Source organism: Natator depressus, chromosome 4, assembly GCF_965152275.1.
Source record: "Natator depressus isolate rNatDep1 chromosome 4, rNatDep2.hap1, whole genome shotgun sequence".
NCBI lineage: Eukaryota > Metazoa > Chordata > Testudines > Cheloniidae > Natator > Natator depressus.
In genome coordinates, this window is record NC_134237.1 from 54,442,573 (window position 1) to 54,463,003 (window position 20,431).

At 42.1% G+C, this 20,431-nt stretch overlaps 1 protein-coding gene across 2 annotated transcripts in view; it reads left to right on the forward strand.

Moving 5' to 3' along the window:
* The window catches only part of ABCE1 (ATP binding cassette subfamily E member 1), a 32,042-nt gene extending 16,382 nt beyond the window's left edge, over positions 1-15,660 (forward strand). For both annotated transcript variants that reach the window (XM_074950934.1, XM_074950933.1), the window contains exons 6-18: positions 71-208; positions 381-450; positions 2,107-2,203; positions 4,524-4,613; positions 5,323-5,444; positions 7,583-7,804; positions 9,931-9,990; positions 10,076-10,134; positions 10,330-10,440; positions 10,533-10,675; positions 10,771-10,893; positions 14,773-14,884; positions 15,154-15,660. In XM_074950934.1, coding sequence (XP_074807035.1) covers positions 71-208; positions 381-450; positions 2,107-2,203; positions 4,524-4,613; positions 5,323-5,444; positions 7,583-7,804; positions 9,931-9,990; positions 10,076-10,134; positions 10,330-10,440; positions 10,533-10,675; positions 10,771-10,893; positions 14,773-14,884; positions 15,154-15,201 — 1,395 coding nt within the window. In that variant the 3' untranslated portion in view covers positions 15,202-15,660. The remainder of the gene's footprint in view (positions 1-70; positions 209-380; positions 451-2,106; positions 2,204-4,523; positions 4,614-5,322; positions 5,445-7,582; positions 7,805-9,930; positions 9,991-10,075; positions 10,135-10,329; positions 10,441-10,532; positions 10,676-10,770; positions 10,894-14,772; positions 14,885-15,153) is intronic.
* The last annotated feature ends 4,771 nt before the right edge of the window (positions 15,661-20,431 follow it).

Below are 20,431 nucleotides of genomic sequence, written 5' to 3' on the forward strand. Positions count from 1 at the left end.
TACTAATAGTTTAAATGAATTTGAATATTTAAAATGCTTATATAAGTCCTAGTACCTAATTTCTCTGTAGGATCCACCTGATTGGCAAGAAATCTTGACTTACTTTCGGGGATCTGAGTTGCAAAACTACTTCACCAAGATCCTGGAAGATGACCTCAAGGCTATTATCAAACCTCAGTATGTGGACCAGATCCCTAAAGCTGCAAAGGTAAGAGATGTTACCAGTTGGAGAGAACCCAATATGAGCCTTTAAAGACAAAATACACTATGTAAAAATATTATGCTTTTCGTGCATTAATGGAGAGAAATTTCTCATGTTTGCAATATCTGAAAGCTTAAATATTAGAAAAGGGTTGATTTTTTTCTTTTTATAATGGCAGGGGACAGTGGGGTCTATTTTGGACAGAAAGGATGAAACTGACACACAGACTATTGTATGTAAGCAGCTTGGTAAGCAATGTTCCCTCCAATTTTTTTTATTTGTTTGTTTGTTTTTTTTTTATTTAACCGACCAGGCTACAGCACTGCATTTTTGTCCTTGTTTTATACCATGGAAATGTGGACAAGATTTCACGTTTTTTTTTAAAGTGAGGAGTGTATACAGGAGGGGTTGTGTGTGCATATGGGGGCTGCCCTAGGGTGTCTCTTGCCCAGTATCACACATTAGTCCCCTTCCCACCATTCACGGGGTCCCAAAGGGAAGCAATTAACTCTGCTGCAGCAGCCTTAGGAGCCCAGCCAGGAGTCTGTTCAGGGCTGTGTGACAGGTTGCACCTCCCCCAGGCTGGGGGTTTCAGGACCCCGCCCTGCCCGGTGCTCCCAAGAAGGGGCCTTGATCCTTACTTCCCTCCACCGCCACCTCTTGGCAGCAGCAACCATAGAAACCAACTTCTGGGGGGTAGGGGTACTTTGGCCTTGTCAGGCTGCAGCTCTGGAGCCTCCGCTGACCTGGGCTGGTGCCCCTGAACCCAGCTGGGTCCCTCACCGGATCTCGTGCGCAAGGTGTATCCCAGCCAACCAGGCCTGAGCATGTTCGTAAGATGGAGAGATGCTTCCACTTCCCCTGCAGTGAGGAGGTGAGATCATGTGCACCCTGGGGGGCACACCCTGCTGGGACTGCACAGAGGAGATATGAGAGGCATGGTTTTTGACCTATGCCATACATACAAGGTGTCTCCACTTCTACACAGTTTACAGGGAACCTTGTTGGTAAGTGACTTTGTTAAATAAATAAATTTTTTTTTTTTTGTAAGACCACAGTTCATAAAGTCACTTCAAAGAGTTTTGAGTAATTCACATTAATTAAAAATTAAAATGATCACTGTCTAACATAATGGAAAACTTTAAATTATGTCTAGTTCAAGGATTGAAATTTACATTGGTCTGAACTTGACCAGGACTTGGTATATTCATTTCTGGACCAATGCCAAAAAATAACTGCTAGTGGCACTCTTGATGTCTAGTATCTTGCAAATCTGGATTAGAAACTAATAAATCACATCATTGTGGAACTGAGGTTCTTAGCTTTCCATGGTATAAAACATTTATTTTTAAAGCTTGGAAAATTTTGGATTAATTTTGATCAATTTTGACAAGATTTTAGCATCTTGTCTCTTGAGAACCATTGAAGCTAGAAAATGCTACCCCAAAGATGAAGAATCCTCGGCTTTCAAACTAGACTTAATGCTTTGTAGAATTTTAGCGGTTTTTGACATATTGGTTGGTAATTGGAATATTATGATTTTTAAGGTCTACTGTCTTGGTTTTGCCTGTATTAGGAACTTTTTAAAATAGTACTGTTGATTTTTAGGGCCAATAAACTTCTTCAAGCACAAGTCCAAGAACAGCAACCAAAACCAGAAATTTGATCCCTATCCATGAAGGAAAGCAGCAGTACAAATTTGCCACTTAATGTTGCTGACAGTTTTATGTCTTGCTGTGGTTTTTGCAAGCATTATTGTGATCCCTGTATACTGGATACATCTATGAGCAGGCTTTAAAATACCTTCTTTAGCATAAACTTTGTCTAATTTGTTTCAAAGTAGGATATTTATCATCTTATTTAATTTACATAGGCTGGACATAACAAATAATCTTTATCACCAGATTTAACTCATCTGAGAGAACGAAACATTGAAGACCTTTCGGGAGGAGAACTTCAGAGATTTGCTTGTGCTGTCGTTTGCATTCAAAGGGCCGATATGTATGTTCCATATACTTCTATTGCACCTTCAATCCCAAAAGGCTGTTTCAGGATTTGTTCTTAAATTTGGTGCTTAATATTAGAGTGCAGTAATTTTTATTTCTAGGGAGTGGATGGCAGCATATAGAGGTGATCTTCTTTGGATGAAATTTAAATGCAGAAATTTTCAACAATATAGTTTACCAGTTCCCCACAACTGGTGTCTGGGATCCTTTCATAGGAATTCTTATCGTTCCTTGCTCTTTCATCCACTCTCACATGTAGCAGAGACCTCTGGGGTTTAGGGTCTATCCAAGCCAAGGTTTAGTATTGTTGCTTGATAATAATCCTAGTTGAAAGGAGTAGGTAGGGAAGAGATCCTGTTTGACCATGCACATCCCTTACCCTCCTTGAATCAGAAAAGGACAAGAAGGTGCCTACCCCCTTGGGAATGTTGTCCGTCTTGCAACCAGGAAATTACTGTTCTGTCCAATAGCGCCAAACAAGCTACTGCTGCCTCTCCTAATCTATCACAACTAAGATCCCCTTCACTCACTTAGTCCCTTCCGAGTGGTTCCTGACTTCAGCTGGTCTTGAGAGCAGGAAAGCAAGATCAGAAGACTGGTGGTTTTCTGATTTGGAAAAATCTTATTCCACTCTCCTAAAATTGGTATTTTTGTACTTTGCAGTGCATGTCACAAGGCTGCTTAAATTTAAACTGAATTAGAAGTCATAGGATTGCTAAAATAGTTAGTTAGAAAGTTAACACTATATAGTTTGGTCAGAATTTTTGGCAAAGGAATAGCTAATTTGGACTGTTTAACAACTTTACATGGCAGTTGGCAGAAGAATCAGGGAAGGTGTTGAAGCACGCTAGAAAAATGATTTTTTTTTTTTATTTTTATTACTATAGACCAGGGGTCGGCAACCTTTTTAGAAGTGGTGTGCCGAGTCTTCATTTATTCACTTTAATTTAAGGTTTCGCGTGCCAATAATACATTTTAACGTTTTTTAGAAGGTCTCTCTCTATAAGTCTATATTATATAACTAAACTATTGTCGTATGTAAACAAGGTTTTCAAAATGTTTAAGAAGCTTCATTTAAAATTAAATTAAAATGCTGATCTTATGCCACTGGCCCGCTCAGCCCGTTGCCAGCCTGGGGTTTGGTTCACCTAGGCCGGCGGCGGACTGAGCAGGGCCTGCGGCTGGGACCCCAGCTGGCAAGGGGCAGGCAGCCAGAACCCCAGACCAGCAGTGGGCTGAGCGGGGCTGGTGTCCAGGACCCCAGACTGGTAGCGGGCTGAGCTGCTCAGCCTGCTGCCGGTCTGGGTTTCCGTCCGCCGGCTCCTGCCAGCCAGGGTCCAGGCTGCCAGTCCCACTCAGCCCGCTGCCAGTTTGGGGTCCCAGCCGTGTCCACATAGAGTAGGTACCTACCTTTTCCCTGGTTCTCGCCATTCTCTTACCCTCTCTGCACTGAGATGAGGGTGGGAGTGTGCTGAGAACAGGGCTGGGGGTGAAGGAGCAGGCTGGGGGTTGGGGTGCATGGTCTGGCCAGGAGCTAAATGAGGAAGGGGGCTCAGGGTTGGGGCAGGAGGTTTGGGTGTGGAGCACTTACCAGGGCAACTCCCATTTGGTGCAAGGGGTGCAGGTGGGAATGTGGGGGGGGGTGCAGGGGCTCCTGTTTGGTGCGAGGGATGGGAGTGGGGATGTGGGGGGTGCAGGAGTCAGGGCATGGGGTGTGGGGGTGCTGGGTATGTGTGTAGGAGGGGTGCAGGAGTCAGGGCAGGGGGCTGGGGGTGTGTGAGGAGGGTGCAGGGGTAAGGGCTGCGGGTGTGGGGGTGCTCTCAGCCCCCTGCTCGGCAGGGGGCTGGAGGGGATATGCCTGGATTCCACCCCTCTTCCCCAAGGTCCCCGGAGCAGGCTCCGCTTTTACCTCTCCTGCTTGTAGCAAGGACCATCAGCTGATTGGCCGCAGGGAGGGAGAGAAGGAGGGGCAGGAACCCAGCACGCTGGGGGAAGAGGCGGGAGGAAGGGGGAAGCTTGCCTGCCCTGCAAGGAGAGAGCGGTGGGCGCGGGGGCAGAGAAGAGCGGGCCGGGCAGGATTTTTAGTGGCACACTGCAGTCTGTCCGGGTCCAGCAGACAGCAGCGTGCCATTAAAAATTGGCTCGCGTGCCGTGTTTGGCACGCGTGCCATAGGTTGCCGACCCCCTGCTATAGACATTTTAAAATATCACTTGGAGGGTAAATTTAGGTGGTTTACAGGTTAGATTTTAAAATGTTATAGAAATGAAAATTAAAAATATACATTCATTGATATTTTCCCCTCTCTTTGGGATAGCTTTATGTTTGATGAACCTTCTAGCTACCTAGATGTTAAGCAGCGTCTGAAGGCTGCCATTACTATTCGATCTCTAATAAATCCAGACAGGTAAGTACAAATTTTACATTTTGTTAGATTTTAGTGACACTAGATTGTAGTTCATTGACTGACTGGGTGATTCTTCAATCTCCTTGCTAATGCAGATTGTTTCTTATAGTATATTTTCTAATGTGTTTTGTGTAGTCTACTTTTGAAGACAGTTCAACAGATCACATTGTCAGGATTATTTTTCCTTTTAGTCATCCTAAATTTTCCTTTTCTTAATTTCTCTCCAACACTATTTATAATTCTACACCCCTCTCCCTCTCTTCCCCCCTCCTCTCCCCCCCCCCCAGGGATTTACATCCTTCAAATATTTGTGGTTTTATTTTCCCCGTGACCAAACTCTCTTTTCCACTACTTTATGTAAAAAAAAAAAAAAAGTTGTCAGCTCAAATGGAGAGTAAACTTCCAGAGTTGTTGCTCCCAGTATCCATTTATTGAGCATTTAGCAAAACATTTGTACTGAGAAGTTTGAATTTTATCCATATTAGCTTAAAACTAAGAATCCATACCAAAAGCAGCATTGTATTGTTAATTTAAACAAAATATTGATAATTTCTTGGTATGTGAGACTAGTGGCAAAATCTCAAATGTACTTATTTCATTTTTATATCAAACTATTTTTTCCATTGACAGAAACAAAAACAAACGTACACAGATCTCATTCTTTTTTTTATGTAGAAGTTTAACAAATAATTTTGGTTTTATTTTTCAGATATATCATTGTTGTAGAGCATGATCTTAGTGTGTTAGATTATCTCTCTGACTTTATCTGCTGCCTGTATGGTGTGCCAAGTGCTTATGGTGTCGTCACTATGCCTTTCAGTGTAAGAGAAGGTAACTCTTGACCCCTGGCTCTCTCCAACCCCCATTCCTCTTGCCCTCACAAATGAGAAAGCATGCACAGTGTGATCGGCATGGTCGTTTTAAGCAAATATATCTTTTAAAATGCAGAATTTGAAAGCCTCTTTTTTTCTAAATGTACTATGCTATGTATGTCAACATTAACTATTTATTTATTCCATCCATACATAAGGTTATTGTAGGGGGGTTGCGGTACTGCTGCCCGCCCTTCTAGGCTGCTGCTGGCGGCGGCGCTGCCTTCAGAGCTGGGCAGCTGGAGAGCGACAGCTGCAGGCCTGGATCCCAGCTCTGAAGGCAGAGCTGCCACCAGCAGCAGTGCAGAAGGATGGCATGGTTTGGTATTGTCACCCTTGCTTCTGTGCTGCTGCTGGTGGGGCACTGCCTTCAGAGCTGGGTGCCCAAACAGTAGCCGCTGCTCTCTGAAGTCAGCGCAATACCATGGCACCTTCCCCACCCCCACTCCCCAAATAACCTTATGACACTCCACCCCCGCAACTCCCTTTTGGGTCAGCACCCCCAATTTGAGAAACACTGGTCTCCCCCATGAAATCTATGTAGTATAGTGTAAAAACACACAAGACCAGATTTCACGGGAGGAGACCAGATTTCGTGGCCGTGACGCATTTTTTGTGGCCGTGAATTTGGTAGGCCCTAGCTATGGAGCTCTAAAATTGCAGTGTAGATGTTGGGGCCCAAGCATCTACACCACAGTTTTATAGCCCATAATCCTGAGTCAGCTGATTTGGGCCAGCCACAGATGTTTCATTGCAGTGTAAACATACCCTCAAAGGCCCCTTTGAGCGGGAGAAACAAGGAGGTGGTCCTAAGGTGAGCATATCTTCCTTTGAGGTATGCTGAATGTAGTAATAAGGTAATTATTAACTGAAAGTTGAATTATGACAAAGGTCATACTCTAACATTGCTTTCTGTGCACATCTTTCATTGACATCAGTGGGGGAGTTCTAGTATGTAGCAAGGGTTGTATATAGTCCTAAACTTGTACTCCAACCCACAAGCCATAATTAAAAATGCAGTTTGGCTTTCTCTCCATAGAATGAGTTTGATACCATGAATTATTTGTAAGCTAGGGATTTAAACAAAGAAGGTGGGGGGGAACAGTAGACAAGACACAGGTCGAGAGATGAGTTCAGTTGAGTTTCCATGCTCTGAAAACATTCAGTTTTGCATCTAGAGTCAAAGAAAAGTGACATGTTTTATGACTATAACAGATGTAACTCCATTGACTACTACAGTCAGAAAGCTATGGAACAGTTGTCAGACCATACTGACTTAGTCATTGTTGACCTGGGCTGAATTCAAGGCAATGAAGAATTGGAAACAACTAAAGGAAGATCTTTAGAGATTCAGGGCACTAAAGATGAAAGTAACTTTGTCCACTGAATTATTACTCAGAATAGGGGAAGAAGGGCCATCTTGGGGAGTACTGTCTGGAGGATCAAGGAACAAACTTGCTTAGGAGCATAGCATCGTTCCTGCAGTGCTTAGGAAGAGCAGTACAATAGGGGAAGGCACAAACTCTGTGGAGCACCATTCTTGTCATTTCACCACTACTATTGGGGGGGAAAGAGGGAAGGGAAGGCAGTGAAACTGACAAGAATTATGTCAGTTTCAGTCAGCAGCTGCTGTGGGTATGGAAAGCATATTTTGTTTTGGAAATGCCCTGTGATGGGGTTTCCAGACCCTTTTTTTATTTCTGGTTCATGTGAAACTTCAAAAAACAGAAAGATGGTTTTCTTCTGAGGCAGAACACAACCAGTTTTCGAAATGTTGAAATTCCTTGAAATTCTGAGTTTTGTCTAGTTCTTGAGTCTTGCTGCTGTGCAAATAAAATGCATTGTTTATACATTTGATATTTTATAGTTATTTTAATAGAGGTTGCAGACAGATTCATTTAACCTTGCTGTATAATTTCCAATCTCTTGCTATAAGAGTCCTTGTTGAATTAGTCTAACATGTCACATAGGACACAGGACTTTGGTCATTATCAGTCCTGGTCCATCTGATACTTACAATCAAACACTAAGTGTCCATGCAGTTTTAGGGGTTTTTTACACATGATTTTACTAATGTAGCTTACTTTTCTCTTATAGGCATAAACATTTTCTTGGATGGTTACGTTCCAACAGAAAATTTAAGATTTCGAGATGCATCTCTGGTTTTTAAAGTGGCTGAGACAGCTAATGAAGAAGAAGTTAAGAAGATGTGTATGTATAAATATCCAGGAATGAAAAAAAAGATGGGAGAATTCGAACTAGCCATAGTAGCCGGAGAATTCACTGACTCTGAAATCATGGTAATGCTAGGGGAAAATGGTGAGTGTTCTCCTATGTAGAAATTAGTGTGTCTAATGTGGTGTGCTAAACACTATTAAAAACAATTGTGTGGTATTGAGGTCTGGATCACGGAAAATAAAAGAACAGTATCTTATTAAAAACTGTGCCTTTGAACAGCTCTGACATTGTGCACGCAACCTAAGAGCAGATCTTCCTTACTAAATATGATGTTTCTAGTTGCAAACATATCCTATTTAAACACATTAATGGGAGTACTTCTGTCAGTCTGTAATAGTACCTCACTCTTATCTAGCACTTTTCATAAGTAGGTCTCAAAGTGCTTTACAAAGGAGGTAAGCCTCATTATACCTATTTTTACAGATAAGGAAACTGAGACACCGAGCAGTGAATTGACTAGCCCAAGGTTGCCGACCAGAGAATACAACGCAGGTCTCCTGAGTCCTAGTCCAGTGCTATCCACTGTCAGTGGTTTTCAAACTGTGGGTCGCAGAATGGAAGGCACTGGGTCATGGGAGCTCTGGTCAGCACCACTGACCGGGCCGTTAAAAGTCCTGTCAGCAGTGCTGCTGGGCTAAGGCAGGCTAGTTCCTACCTATTCCGACACCGTGCCCCACCCCAGAAGTGGCCAGCAGCAGGTCCGGCTCCTAAGCGGGGGATCACAGGGCTTCGCATGCTGTCCCGGCCCCGAGCACCAGCTCCGCACTCCCATGGGCTGATTCCCAGCCAATTGGAGCTGGGGGGGAAGGAGGGTGCCTGCAGGCAAAAGCCATGTGGAGCTACTTGCACGCCTCTGTCTAGGAACTGGGCTGGCGTGCTTCCAGGGCGCAGCACGGTCCACGGTGCCAGGACAGGTGGGAAGCCTGCCTCTGCATCCCAGCTGCGCCACTGACAGGGAGCTGCAAGAGGTAAACCTGCACCCCAATCCCCAGCCCTGAGCCCTGCCTCAAACCCGGAGCCACCTCCTGCATCCTAAACCCCTCATCCCTTACCCCTCCCCAGAGCCTGCACCCCCTCCCCAGAGCCCTGAGCCCCCCCCAAACCTGGTGCCCTCTCCTGCACTCCAGAGCCTGTACCTCCAGCCCAGAGCCCCCTCCCACACCCTGAACCCCTCATTCCCGGCCCCACCCCACAGTCCTCACCCCCACTCCCCAGCCCAAAGGCCCCTCCCACATCCTGAACCCCTCATTCCCGGCCCCACACTGCAGTCCGCACTCCTGCACCCCAAACCTCTGCCCCAGCCCAAAGGCCCCTCCCACACCCCACTCATCCCCAGTTCCATTGGGTCACGAGTATTTACAATTTTCTTCAACTAGGTCACCAGAAAAAAAGTTTGAAAACCACTACATTAGGTCACTCCCTGTAATACAGGCAGTAAGTGTATACACTGCTTCTCAACTCCAACACAAGCAAATACACTGTCTCTAATACAGACCTGTTAGCCAGTCATACAAGAAAAGTTGAACTTTTAAAAATTCAGTTTTTTATTGAGTTATTACCACCACATAACTGTGTACAGGAAAAATAGCACTTTTTGGGCTAAGCGTTATCACTCTGAGTTCCTTCTAAAATGTTTATTACTAGATTATTTCCATGTGGTGGACCATATGTAATACAGTGATTGTCCTATGGACCAACTCCCCTGTTTATGATCCTGTGCTATCCCTATATCCGTAAGAACTACATCAATGTGGGAAAGTATGGGAAAGTAACATTAAGAAAAAATTGTATTTTTAGATGATTTTGTGATGCAGTTTAAGAACTAGAAATAATGACACCCCCCTTTCCCCCCAGCATTATGTGACTGGCCAGCTCTTTACAGATCTGCTGCAGGTATTCACTGAACAGAGTACAGACTGCTTTGAGAATTCCCATTTTTGTGTGTGTATATGTATATATGTGTGTGTGTGTGTGTGTGTATATATATATATATATATATATATATATATATATATATATATATATATATATAGTGTGTGTGTGTGTATATATATATATATATATATATATATATATGTATATATGTTGCTCTTATTTAAACATGATGTTATTGAAGGTATTAAAGAAAGCTCCAGAGATTAGTAAAGTTGCTGCAATGACAGTCTAAAGTAACTTCCTATATATAACATGAAACTTTTGTTTGTTAGGAACTGGCAAAACTACATTTATCAGAATGCTTGCAGGAAGACTTGCACCTGATGAAGGAGGTATTGTTTAATGTATCAATTTGAAGCATATTTTGACAATTTTATTTTGGTGGCCATTGTTTTGACTACATACCTATATTTATAGGTGAGGTACCAGTTCTAAATGTCAGTTACAAGCCACAGAAGATCAGTCCTAAGTCCACAGTAAGTTTAGGTTCTTTATGTCACTACACTTTTATGTTGTATACATCCAATGTATTTCCAATATAAAACACGTTATAGAGGTGCAGAGAGAATCCTGTCTGCTTTGAGTTTAAACACTATTTAAATATTTTAATTTCTTTTTACCGTTCCATGGTGCAGTGAAGCAAACTAAGTAGTCACTTTGTCTTTGAATAGGGAAGTGTCCGTCAGCTGCTCCATGAGAAGATCCGAGATGCCTATACACATCCACAGTTTGTGACTGATGTAATGAAGCCTCTTCAGATAGAAAACATCATTGATCAAGAGGTATTAACCCACTGAGATGTTTTAACATCTTATTTTTTACGATTCTCTAATGCATCCAGCTAAATATTGTTAAATGTTGTTATTCCTAACAGGTGCAGACATTGTCTGGTGGTGAGTTGCAGCGTGTTGCACTAGCTCTCTGTCTTGGTAAGCCTGCTGATGTCTACCTAATTGATGAACCTTCAGCATATTTGGACTCTGAACAGCGTCTGATGGCTGCTAGAGTTGTCAAACGGTAATGTGTGCACATAGAAGGACAGGGAAAGCTTTCATTAACTTTTATTTTTAAAGGTTTATTTCTAAATATCTCACAAATTTGTTCTATTTCAGTTTCATTCTCCATGCTAAAAAAACAGCCTTTGTGGTAGAGCATGACTTTATCATGGCGACCTATCTAGCAGATCGTGTCATTGTCTTTGATGGTATTCCATCCAAGAACACTCTTGCAAACAGGTAACAGGCTCATGTTAACTTGGTTATCTCAGGGAAGATCAAAGGACAATGTATAAACTAAATTAATGGTAAAAATATTAACAATTTGTATAGTACCCCCCCAAGCAACTAGGTTCACTGCACAGCAATCAAAATAAATTGCTATCTAGAAAACTGCAGTATACAAAACTCTGAACACATAAATAGCATCAGTGTGGTGGTGGTGTTTTTTTTTAAACTGTAAGAAGGTTCTATAGAGAGGCTAACATACCTCCTGGAAGAATTATTTTCAGATTTTTTTTACAGGTAGGAAGGAATGAGCTGAGGGATCTTTTTCTAGGCAGGTGAGCAATAAGGTGTGTGAAATACAAGCCAAATTATATACTGTATACCTAGTCAAGCTTCTAAAGTGTAATACTGTAATTGGAAAGCTCTTAAAATGTGGCATGCTGATAAAGTTGTTACTTAGTTCCTGTAAATAACTTCTGGTGCATTTTGATATCAACAATATGCTTTGAATTAGGACTGTCGATTAATGGCAGTTAACTCGCACGATTAACTCAAATTAATCGCAGTTTTAAATGCACTTTTAAACAATAGAATAACAACTGAAATTTATTAAATATTTTGATTTTCTACATTTTCAAAAATATTAATTAAAAACACAGAATATAAAGTGTACAGTGCTCACTTTATATTTGCAATTACAAATACTTGCACTGTAAAAATAGGATATTTTTTCAGTTCACCTCATACAAGTACTGTAGTGTAATCTCTTTATTCATAGAATATCAGGGTTGGAAGGGACCTCAGGAGGTCATCTAGTCCAACCCCCTGCTCAAAGCAGGACCAATCCCCAATTAAATCATCCCAGCCAGGGCTTTGTGAAAGTGCAAGTTACAAATATAGATTTGTTTGCTTTGTTACATACGTGCACTCAAAACCAAAACAAAGTGAAACTTCAGCGCCTTTGAGTCCACTCAATCTTTCTTCCTGTTCAGCCAATCGCTACGATAAACAAGTTTGCTTACATTTGCAGGAGATAGTGATAACTGCTTCTTATTTACAATGTCACCTGAAAGTGAGAACAGGCGTTCGCATGGCACTTTTGCAGCTGGCATCGTAAAGTATTTACGTGCCAGATATGCTAAACATTCATATGCCCCTTCATGCTTTGGCCACTATTTCCAAGGACATGCTTCCTTGACACTTGTGGGGGTTGTTTTTGTGTTTTTAAAAAGCTGATTAAATTTGTGACTGAACTCCTTGGGGGAGAATTGTACGTCTCCTGCTCTGTTTTACCTGCATTCTGCCATATATTTCATGTTATAGCAGTCTCGGATGATGACGACCCAGCACACGATGTTAGTTTTTACAAACACTTTCACTGCAGCTTTGACAAAATGCAAAGAAGGTACCAATGTGAAATTTCTAAAGATAGCTACAGCACTCAACCCAAGCTTTAAGAATCTGAAGTGCCTTCCAAAATCTGAGAGGGATGGATTATGGAGCATGCTTTCAGAAGTCTTAAAAGAGCAACACTCTAATGCAGAAACTACAGAACCCGAACCACCAAAAAAGAAAATCAACCTTCTGCCAGTGGCATCGGACTCAAATGATGAAAATGAACATGCGTCAGTCTGCTCTGATTTGCATAGTTATTGAGCAGAACCTGTCATCAGCATGGACGCACGTCCTCTGGAATGGTGGCTGAAGCAAGAAGGGACATGTGAATCTTTAGTGCATCTGGCACAAAAATATCTTGTGACGTCAGCTGTAACCGTACCATGTGAACCCCTGTTCTCGCTTTCAGGTGACTCTAAACAAGAAGCGGGCAGCATTATCTCCTGCAAATGTAAACAAACTTGTTTGTCTGAGCGATTGGTTGAACAAGAAATAAGACTGAGTGTACGCCTACATTTTTTACATTGTTTTATTTTTGAATGCAGTTTTTTTTGTACATAATTCTACATGGTAAGATCAACTTTCATGATAAAAAGATTGCACTATAGCAGTGGTCAACCAACCCGTAGATCATGATCGACTGGTCGATCCTGGATACTCTCCCAGTCAATCGCAATCTCCAGCCGCTGAAAGTCTGGCGATGTAGCAGGGCTGCCACTAAGGCAGGCACCCTGCCTGCCTTGGCCCCATGTCGCTCCAAGAAGCAGCCAGTGTGCCCTTGCGGCCCCGGGGGAGGGGGCTCTGTAGGCACCACCCCCGCAGCTCCCATTGGCCGCAGTTCCCTATTCCCAGCCAATGGGAGTTGCAGGGGTGGTGCCTGCAAAGAGGGGCAGTGTGTGGAGCCACATGCCGCTGCTGCCACCACGGCATGCTGGCCGCTTCCTCGGGGAGCGGCGTGGAGCTGGGGTAGGCAGGGAGCCTGTCTTAGCCCCACTGTGCTGCTGACTGGGAGCTACCTGAGGTAAGTGCTGCCTGGTGAGAGCCTGAGCCCCCCTTCTGGAGCTAGCACCCCATACCTCCTTCTGCACCCCAACACTCTGCCCCAGCCTGGAGCCCCCTCCTACACCCAAACTCCCTCCCAGAGCTTGCACCCCTCACCCCCTCCTTCACCCTCTGTCCCAGGCTCAGCCCAGAGCCCCATCTCACACTCCAAACCCCTCGGACCCAGGCCTAGAGCCAGCATCCCTTCCCGAATCCCAACCCCCTGCCCCAGCCTTGTGAAAGTGAGTGGGGAACGGCCTCAGGGGCAGAGTAGATCCTGGGTTGCACTTGAATTCAAAAAGTGATCTTGTGCATAAAAAGGTTGGAGACCACTACAGTACTTGTATGAGGTGAATTGAAAAATGCTATTTCTTGTTTTTTTGCAGTGCAAATATTTGTAATAAATATAAAGTGGGCACTGTACACTTTGTATTCTGTGGTTTTTAATCTCAATCAATATATTTGAAAATGTAGGAAACATCCAAAAATAGTTTAAATGGTATTCTGTTTAACAATATGATTGATCGCGATTAATTTTTTTAATCGCTTGACAGCTCTACTTTGAAGACAGTGAATTTATTCAGAGAAGGTATTTGGAGCAGCCATACTGAAAATCTACCTTTTTAAACCAGCCCAATTACATATAGTATTTAAAACGTATAATATTGAGCCAAAACGATCAGTGGTGCCACTAGACTATGAAGATCCTAATGGAGCACTCAAGGATGATAGTATGCTGGGACATTCAGCACATAATTAAAAGTGACTGGACTTCGTTTTCAATTTTTTCTGGTTATATTTAAACATAGCTTTTGCTCTGTGGGCAGTAAATATACTCTCACACTTTACCCTGGTGGGGTGTCTCTCTTGAAATTATTTTTAGTTAACTTGATATAAAAGATGAGTGAGTGGTATGTTCCTGTGTTCAAGGGTTTATAACAGAGCTGGAATCCCACTGAAAATTCCATCTATTGTTAGGATTGTCTTACTTACAAAACAAGATAATTTGTCCATCTCTGTGCCACACAGTTAATGTAAAAAAGTATCAATCTTGACTGCGTTAGCAAGTATAGTAGGACGTGTGGACTGTTGACAATAATTGAAGTCTTTATCCTTGTATTAATTTCCTTAAGACTAAGATGACAAAAACTACAGTTTTCAAATTTAAGAACCTTAATGGTGGGTTTGTAAAACCAGAGTTAGAATTCCAAGTGGCCTGACTTTCAGAGATGCTGAACACTGTAGTTCTTATTAAATTTCTAATAAGAATTGCAGGTGCTTGGAGCCTCTGTAAACCAGGCAGTTTATTTAGCTGCCTAACCTCTAAAAAGATTGGTTGAAGATTTAACTTGAACCCTGAGTAGACATAATCATGAGAGGTTATTAACTCATATTTGTGCACCACTTAATTCCATTCTCTCTCTCTCTTGTGTGTTGTTTTTTTTTTTTGAATAGTCCTCAGACTCTTTTGGCTGGTATGAATAAGTTTTTGTCTCAGCTTGAAATTACTTTCAGAAGAGACCCCAACAATTTCAGACCAAGAATAAACAAACTCAATTCAATCAAGGTAAGAAACTGCCTTAAAGCCGGTTAAACAGTTCTATCTAATGAAAGTAAGAGCCTGAAATATAAGTAATGAAGTGAAAAATACCTTCTTTGTACTTTGCTGCATAGCGGGCAAAATAGAATTGAGAGGCAAAGCCAGGGTTGCTGGTCTTAATTATTTTTACCCCCTAATTGTAGTACTTGAATTTATTTCAGCACATCAAATTTTGTTTGTTGGTGAGTTTTATAAATGGGGAAAGTGTCCTGACTTTTTTTTTGTTGTTTTTAAAGGATGTGGAACAAAAGAAGAGTGGAAACTACTTTTTCTTGGATGACTAGGAATCTCCATAATCACTTTATAAAAATGCAAATTGAAATCTGAACACTTTGTTATATAAAAACACTTAATCAGGTTTTAGAACACCCCTCATTCTGGAGCTTGAAATGTTATTGCCATGTGTAACAGAAGCCAGAAGAAGTCTAAATTTTAGTCTGAGCAACAGAAACTGCCACTCTTTCTGTATTTTGGTGATAATCATATTTTCCATGCAACTTTCCAAACCAGATACCTCTCTAATTGTTATATGAATAAACCTCCAGATGTTTCAAAATTTAGGGTAGGTTTTCAATCTAAATGTAACTTATTCAAGTAACAAATGCTGCCCAGTGTTTTTCAATTTTAAAAACCTTTGAAAGCTGTTTTCTGTACAAGATGAAGGTTTCAAAGAATGTCAAGATATAGACACTGCTCTGATTTTAAAAAGCAAGTTTGACACACTGGCTGAGGGTTTCATAAATAAATATCCATCTAAAATATGGTTCTTGTCTTTGATCACCCAGGGGTACAATACTTGATTGTCTTTGGATCGTTATTTTCTAAGTAATATACATATCCTTTCCTGTTTTATAGAAAAAATTACTTGTAAAACAACTATGCAGTGAGTTTTCAAATACTTTCAGTACTGGTATATATTTCAAGAGATCATCTTATCTGAAATGTTTATTGATCAGTCTTAATGGAGTCAAACAAGTCTTACTCCCCTCTAAACAATCTGTAACTGACATACAACATCTTAAATACAGATAGAGCATTTAGCTGATGAGTCACTGCTTTGATTTCTGGTTCCAGCTGCTTGTGGTACAAGCAGGTTTTAAAGTATAGGAGGTAGGGTTATGTTACTCAATAAGACTCCATCTACTTCATGAAAGGAATGAGACCTGGTCCTCAGTGCCATCTTATCTAAAGATGATTGGAGAAGCATAAACTTGTAAAAGATGAGGTGTGTTTGCTCCTACAGCAGATTTAAGAATAGAAGTACCAAACTGCATATATTGTATTGTCCAAGGAAGTTTAAATCCCCTATGTTGAAGGACTCTGTAATTTTTCAAACGTGCTAGCCATGTGTATGGCTCTTTAGCAGCGTAGCTTTTCTGAAGTAAGCTGTAGTTAGGTTCAAGTATATTTATTACAGAAAATGGTGGGATCTGTCCAGGAGGCACCGCTGACTGAACTGTTGGCTTCTACTTTTTGCAAGCTTTACTGCATGGTTCTATTTTATTTTTTTAAAGAATGCCGTATTGAAGGGGTGTCTTGTCTCGTTCTGCAACTGCAAGGGCAAGATTTTGACTTGTGGAGGGCATTCCAGAGTTTGAGCTTAGTGTTATGCTGCCACAAATGTGTTTCCTGTCTGTCATAGGCCTGGTCTGCACTTAAAATTTAGGTTGACACAGATACAGCCTTCCAGGCTGTGAAAAACACATCCTTGCCCACTGTAGCTATGCTGCCCTAACAACCCTACCCCCTTCATGGTATACATGCTGGTAGGTTGACAGAATACTTTCCTGAACCTGGCTGCCTTTGCTCAGGTAGATAGTGCTCCTACAGCGATGGAAAAAATCCTTCTAGCACTGTAGGCTTTGTCTACGCTATGGGCTTGTGCTGACATAGTTATGCCACTATGGTCCCCATAGTATACAGCAGGCAAGCCTAACTGCCTTGAGAGGTTCTAGGGGAGAGAAAGTAGGCCTTTCCCCCTTAAGGCCAGTGTTAATCAGAACCAAACCCTTGAAATGGACTTGGGAAAGTAAAGGTGGTGGAGTAAGATTATATAGTCTACCTTATTAAGATACAGAAATTGGAACTATTTGGGAAAGAATGGTAACAGAGGCTCCACTTGCCTAGTGCTTGGGTTCTGCTATAGACCACCATGTCTGAATTGGATATGGATAAAGACCTAATTTTTAATTAATAGTACTGGGAACTGTGATTAGGGGAGACTGTAATTTCCCCTATATTAATAAGAGGGCCTAGATATTCCTGGATATACAAAAGTTGATGTTTCTTCACTAAACCAACAAAAAGGTGATTTAGTATTGGTAAGCAGCAAGAATTTCACAGAATTGACTGTAAGAGATAACCTTGGCTTAAGTGATGATGATAATTCAATTTAAACTAAATGGAAGGTGTGCCAAAGCTCCTCCTCTACCTTGGTGGGTCTTGCTCTTATTGGTGGATTTGCTTGCCTTGGAGCTTCATGGCAGCCCTCAGTTTGACCATTTTTGTGAACCCAGTGTCCAGGTCAATTCCTCTTGTGTCTGACCAGGAGTTGGGAGGTTTGGGGGGGAACCCAGGCCTGCCCTCTACTCTGGGTTCCAACCCAGGGCCCTGTGGAATGCAGCTGTCTAGAGTGCTTCCTGGAACAGCTGTGCGACAGCTACAATTCCCTGGGCTATTTCCCCATGGCCTCCTCCCAACACCTTCTTTATCCTCGCCACAGGATCTTCCTCCTGGTGTCTGATAATGCTTGTACTCCTCAGTCCTCCAACAGTACACCTTCTCACTCTCAACTCCTAGTGCCTCTTGCTCCCAGCTCCTCACATGCACACCACAAACTGAAGTGAGCTCCTTTTTAAACTCAGGTGCCCTGATTAGCCTGCCTTAATTGATTCTAGCAGCTTCTTGATTGGCTGCAGATGTTCTAATCAGTCTGTCTTGTCTCCAGAAGGTTCCTGATTGTTCTGGAACCTTCTGTTACCTTACCCAGGGAAAAGGAACCTACTTAACCTGGGGCTAATATATCTGCCTTCTGTTACTCTCCTCTAGCCAACTGGCCTGACCCTGTCACAAAGGATAAACAAACATAGAACTGCAGCAAGGGTCCTTGATTTCAAAAGGGCAAATGTAATTTGTTTAAGGGAACTTGTTAGGGAAGTGGACTGGACTGAAGAACTCAAGGATCTGAGTGTGGAGAAGTCTTGGAATTACTTTAAAGTCAAAGTTGTGGAAACTAGCTGGAGCCTGCATCCCAAACAAGGAGGTGGGGGGGGATTATTGGAAAGGGTTGCAGACCAAAACTGGATGAACAGGCATCTCAAAACAGTTTGAGAAAGCAGAAAGCCTACAGTGAATGGAAGATGGGATGGATGACCAAGGAAAGCTACCTCTTTCAGGTGAGAACTGCCCAAAGCAAAGCTGGATCTTACAAAGGAAATTAAAACCAGTAATAGATTTAACCATATAAAATAAGAAAACACAGAATGAAGTGGACTGCTAAACAGTGAGGACAGGTGGACATTAAAGATTAATATAGGCATAACCTAACACAGCCTATTTTGCCTCAGTTTGTAATAAGAGTAATGAGCAGGAGGCAGCCAGGTGGCTAATGTGAATGCAGATTAGGAAGTAGATATTACCCACATCTGAGGTGGTAGCTTAACTTAAACAGCTTAAGGGGACCAAACTGGGCTCCTAGATAATCTTCATCCAAGGATATTAAAGGAACTAGCACATGAAATTGCAAGCCTCATTCATTAAAAATCCTTGCTATCTGTCATACCCTCTGACTGGAGAATTGCAAATATGCTACCTTTATTTAAAGGGAAGGGGGGGGGATCCAGGAAATTACTGGCTTGTTAGTTTGAGCTCAGTTGTATGTAAGGTCTTTAAACAACTTTTTGAAAGAGTAATTAAAGACAGAGGGTAAATAGTAATAAGATGGTTTTACAAAAGGTATATCATGCCAGACCAATCTCATTTTCCTGTTGAGAAAATAATTTAGACAAAATGAAGTAGTTTTAACCTACCTAGATTACATAGAGCACTTGATACAGTTCCCATCTTCTCCAGTTCAAAGATTTCCCATATGGGATTCATAGAAGAATCAAAAGATGGGTAAGGAAATTATTAAAAGGGAGACTACAACCCATCATGCTGAAAGGTGAATTGTCAGGCTTGAGGGAGGTTACTAGAGGAGTTACTCAAGGATCAGTCTTAGACCAATATTATTTAACATTTTCTTTAATGAGCTTGGCACAAAGAATGCTAGTAAAAATTTACACAAAGGTGGGAAGCACTGCCAACACAGGAGAGGACCAGAAGATCATACAAGATTTGGACAACCTTGAAAACTGAAGTAGTAGAAATGGGATGAAATTTAATAGTGCAAAGTCATGAACTTAAGGACCCACACCAAGAAGTTTTCCTAGAAGCTGAAGACCTAGTCAGAAACAGGAGGAGAAAGTTTATTGTATTATATGATCACTGGTGTGGCCATGAAAAATGCTAATATGATCCTAGCATGCATCTGGTGGAATATTTCCAATAGACATAGGGATGTTATTATTACTGTCACCAGTGTCTTATTATACCTGCCGTTTTGGTCTACTGTCTTTAAGAACAATGAATTCACACTGGAACAAGTACAGAGAAGGGCTTTGAGGATTATCAGAGGAATGGAGCACCTTCCTTTTAAGGAGACATAAGGGACTTGGCTTGTTTAGCCTAACAAAACGCAGGCTCAGGACAGAGAGGCTTGCTCTCTGTAAATACATCAGAGGGATAAACACCAGTGAGGAAGAGGAGTTAAAGTTAAGAGCCACAGTAGACACAAGAACAAATAGCTATAAAATGGACACCAACAGCTGTAGGTAAACAGGTTTCTACCCAACAGCCTTCTAAGGGATGTGGCAGGGGGAACCTAACCCGTGTCAAGACTGGTCTTGAAAAATTCATGAATGGGGGGGTAGGATGATATTGCCTACAGTGGCATATGGCCCAGCTGCAACTGCTGTTAGGAAGGAATTTTTCCCCAATCAGATTGGCAGAGAGCTTTTGGGGGGGTGGGAGGGTTCCATAGTCCTCCACAACTTGAACCCTGGGTCTCGTGTTAGTTTGAACTAGAGTAAATGGTCAATTCTCTGTAACTTGAAGTCTTTAAAAGAAGACTAAAGACTTCAGAAACTCAGCCAGAGGTTATGGGCCTATTACAGGAGCGAGTGAATGAGGTGCTGAAGCCTCTGCAGGAGTCAGACTACAGCCAATCATACTGGTTCCTTCTGGCCTGAAAATTACACTGATTAAAACAAACCAACCAACTTCCCTCGACTTATGAAAAGCTGTACAGCACTGAGAATCTGTAGAGAAAGGACTAAAACTAAATGGGGGGGAGAGAGGGAATGCTACCCCTACTGACAGAGCAGGTTGCAGTCAGTCAGCTCAGTAGTTTCATGGAGACATACGGTATAGGTAAAAGGAGAGGCCCTCTGCAGTTCAGTTGGAATATTCAGCCTC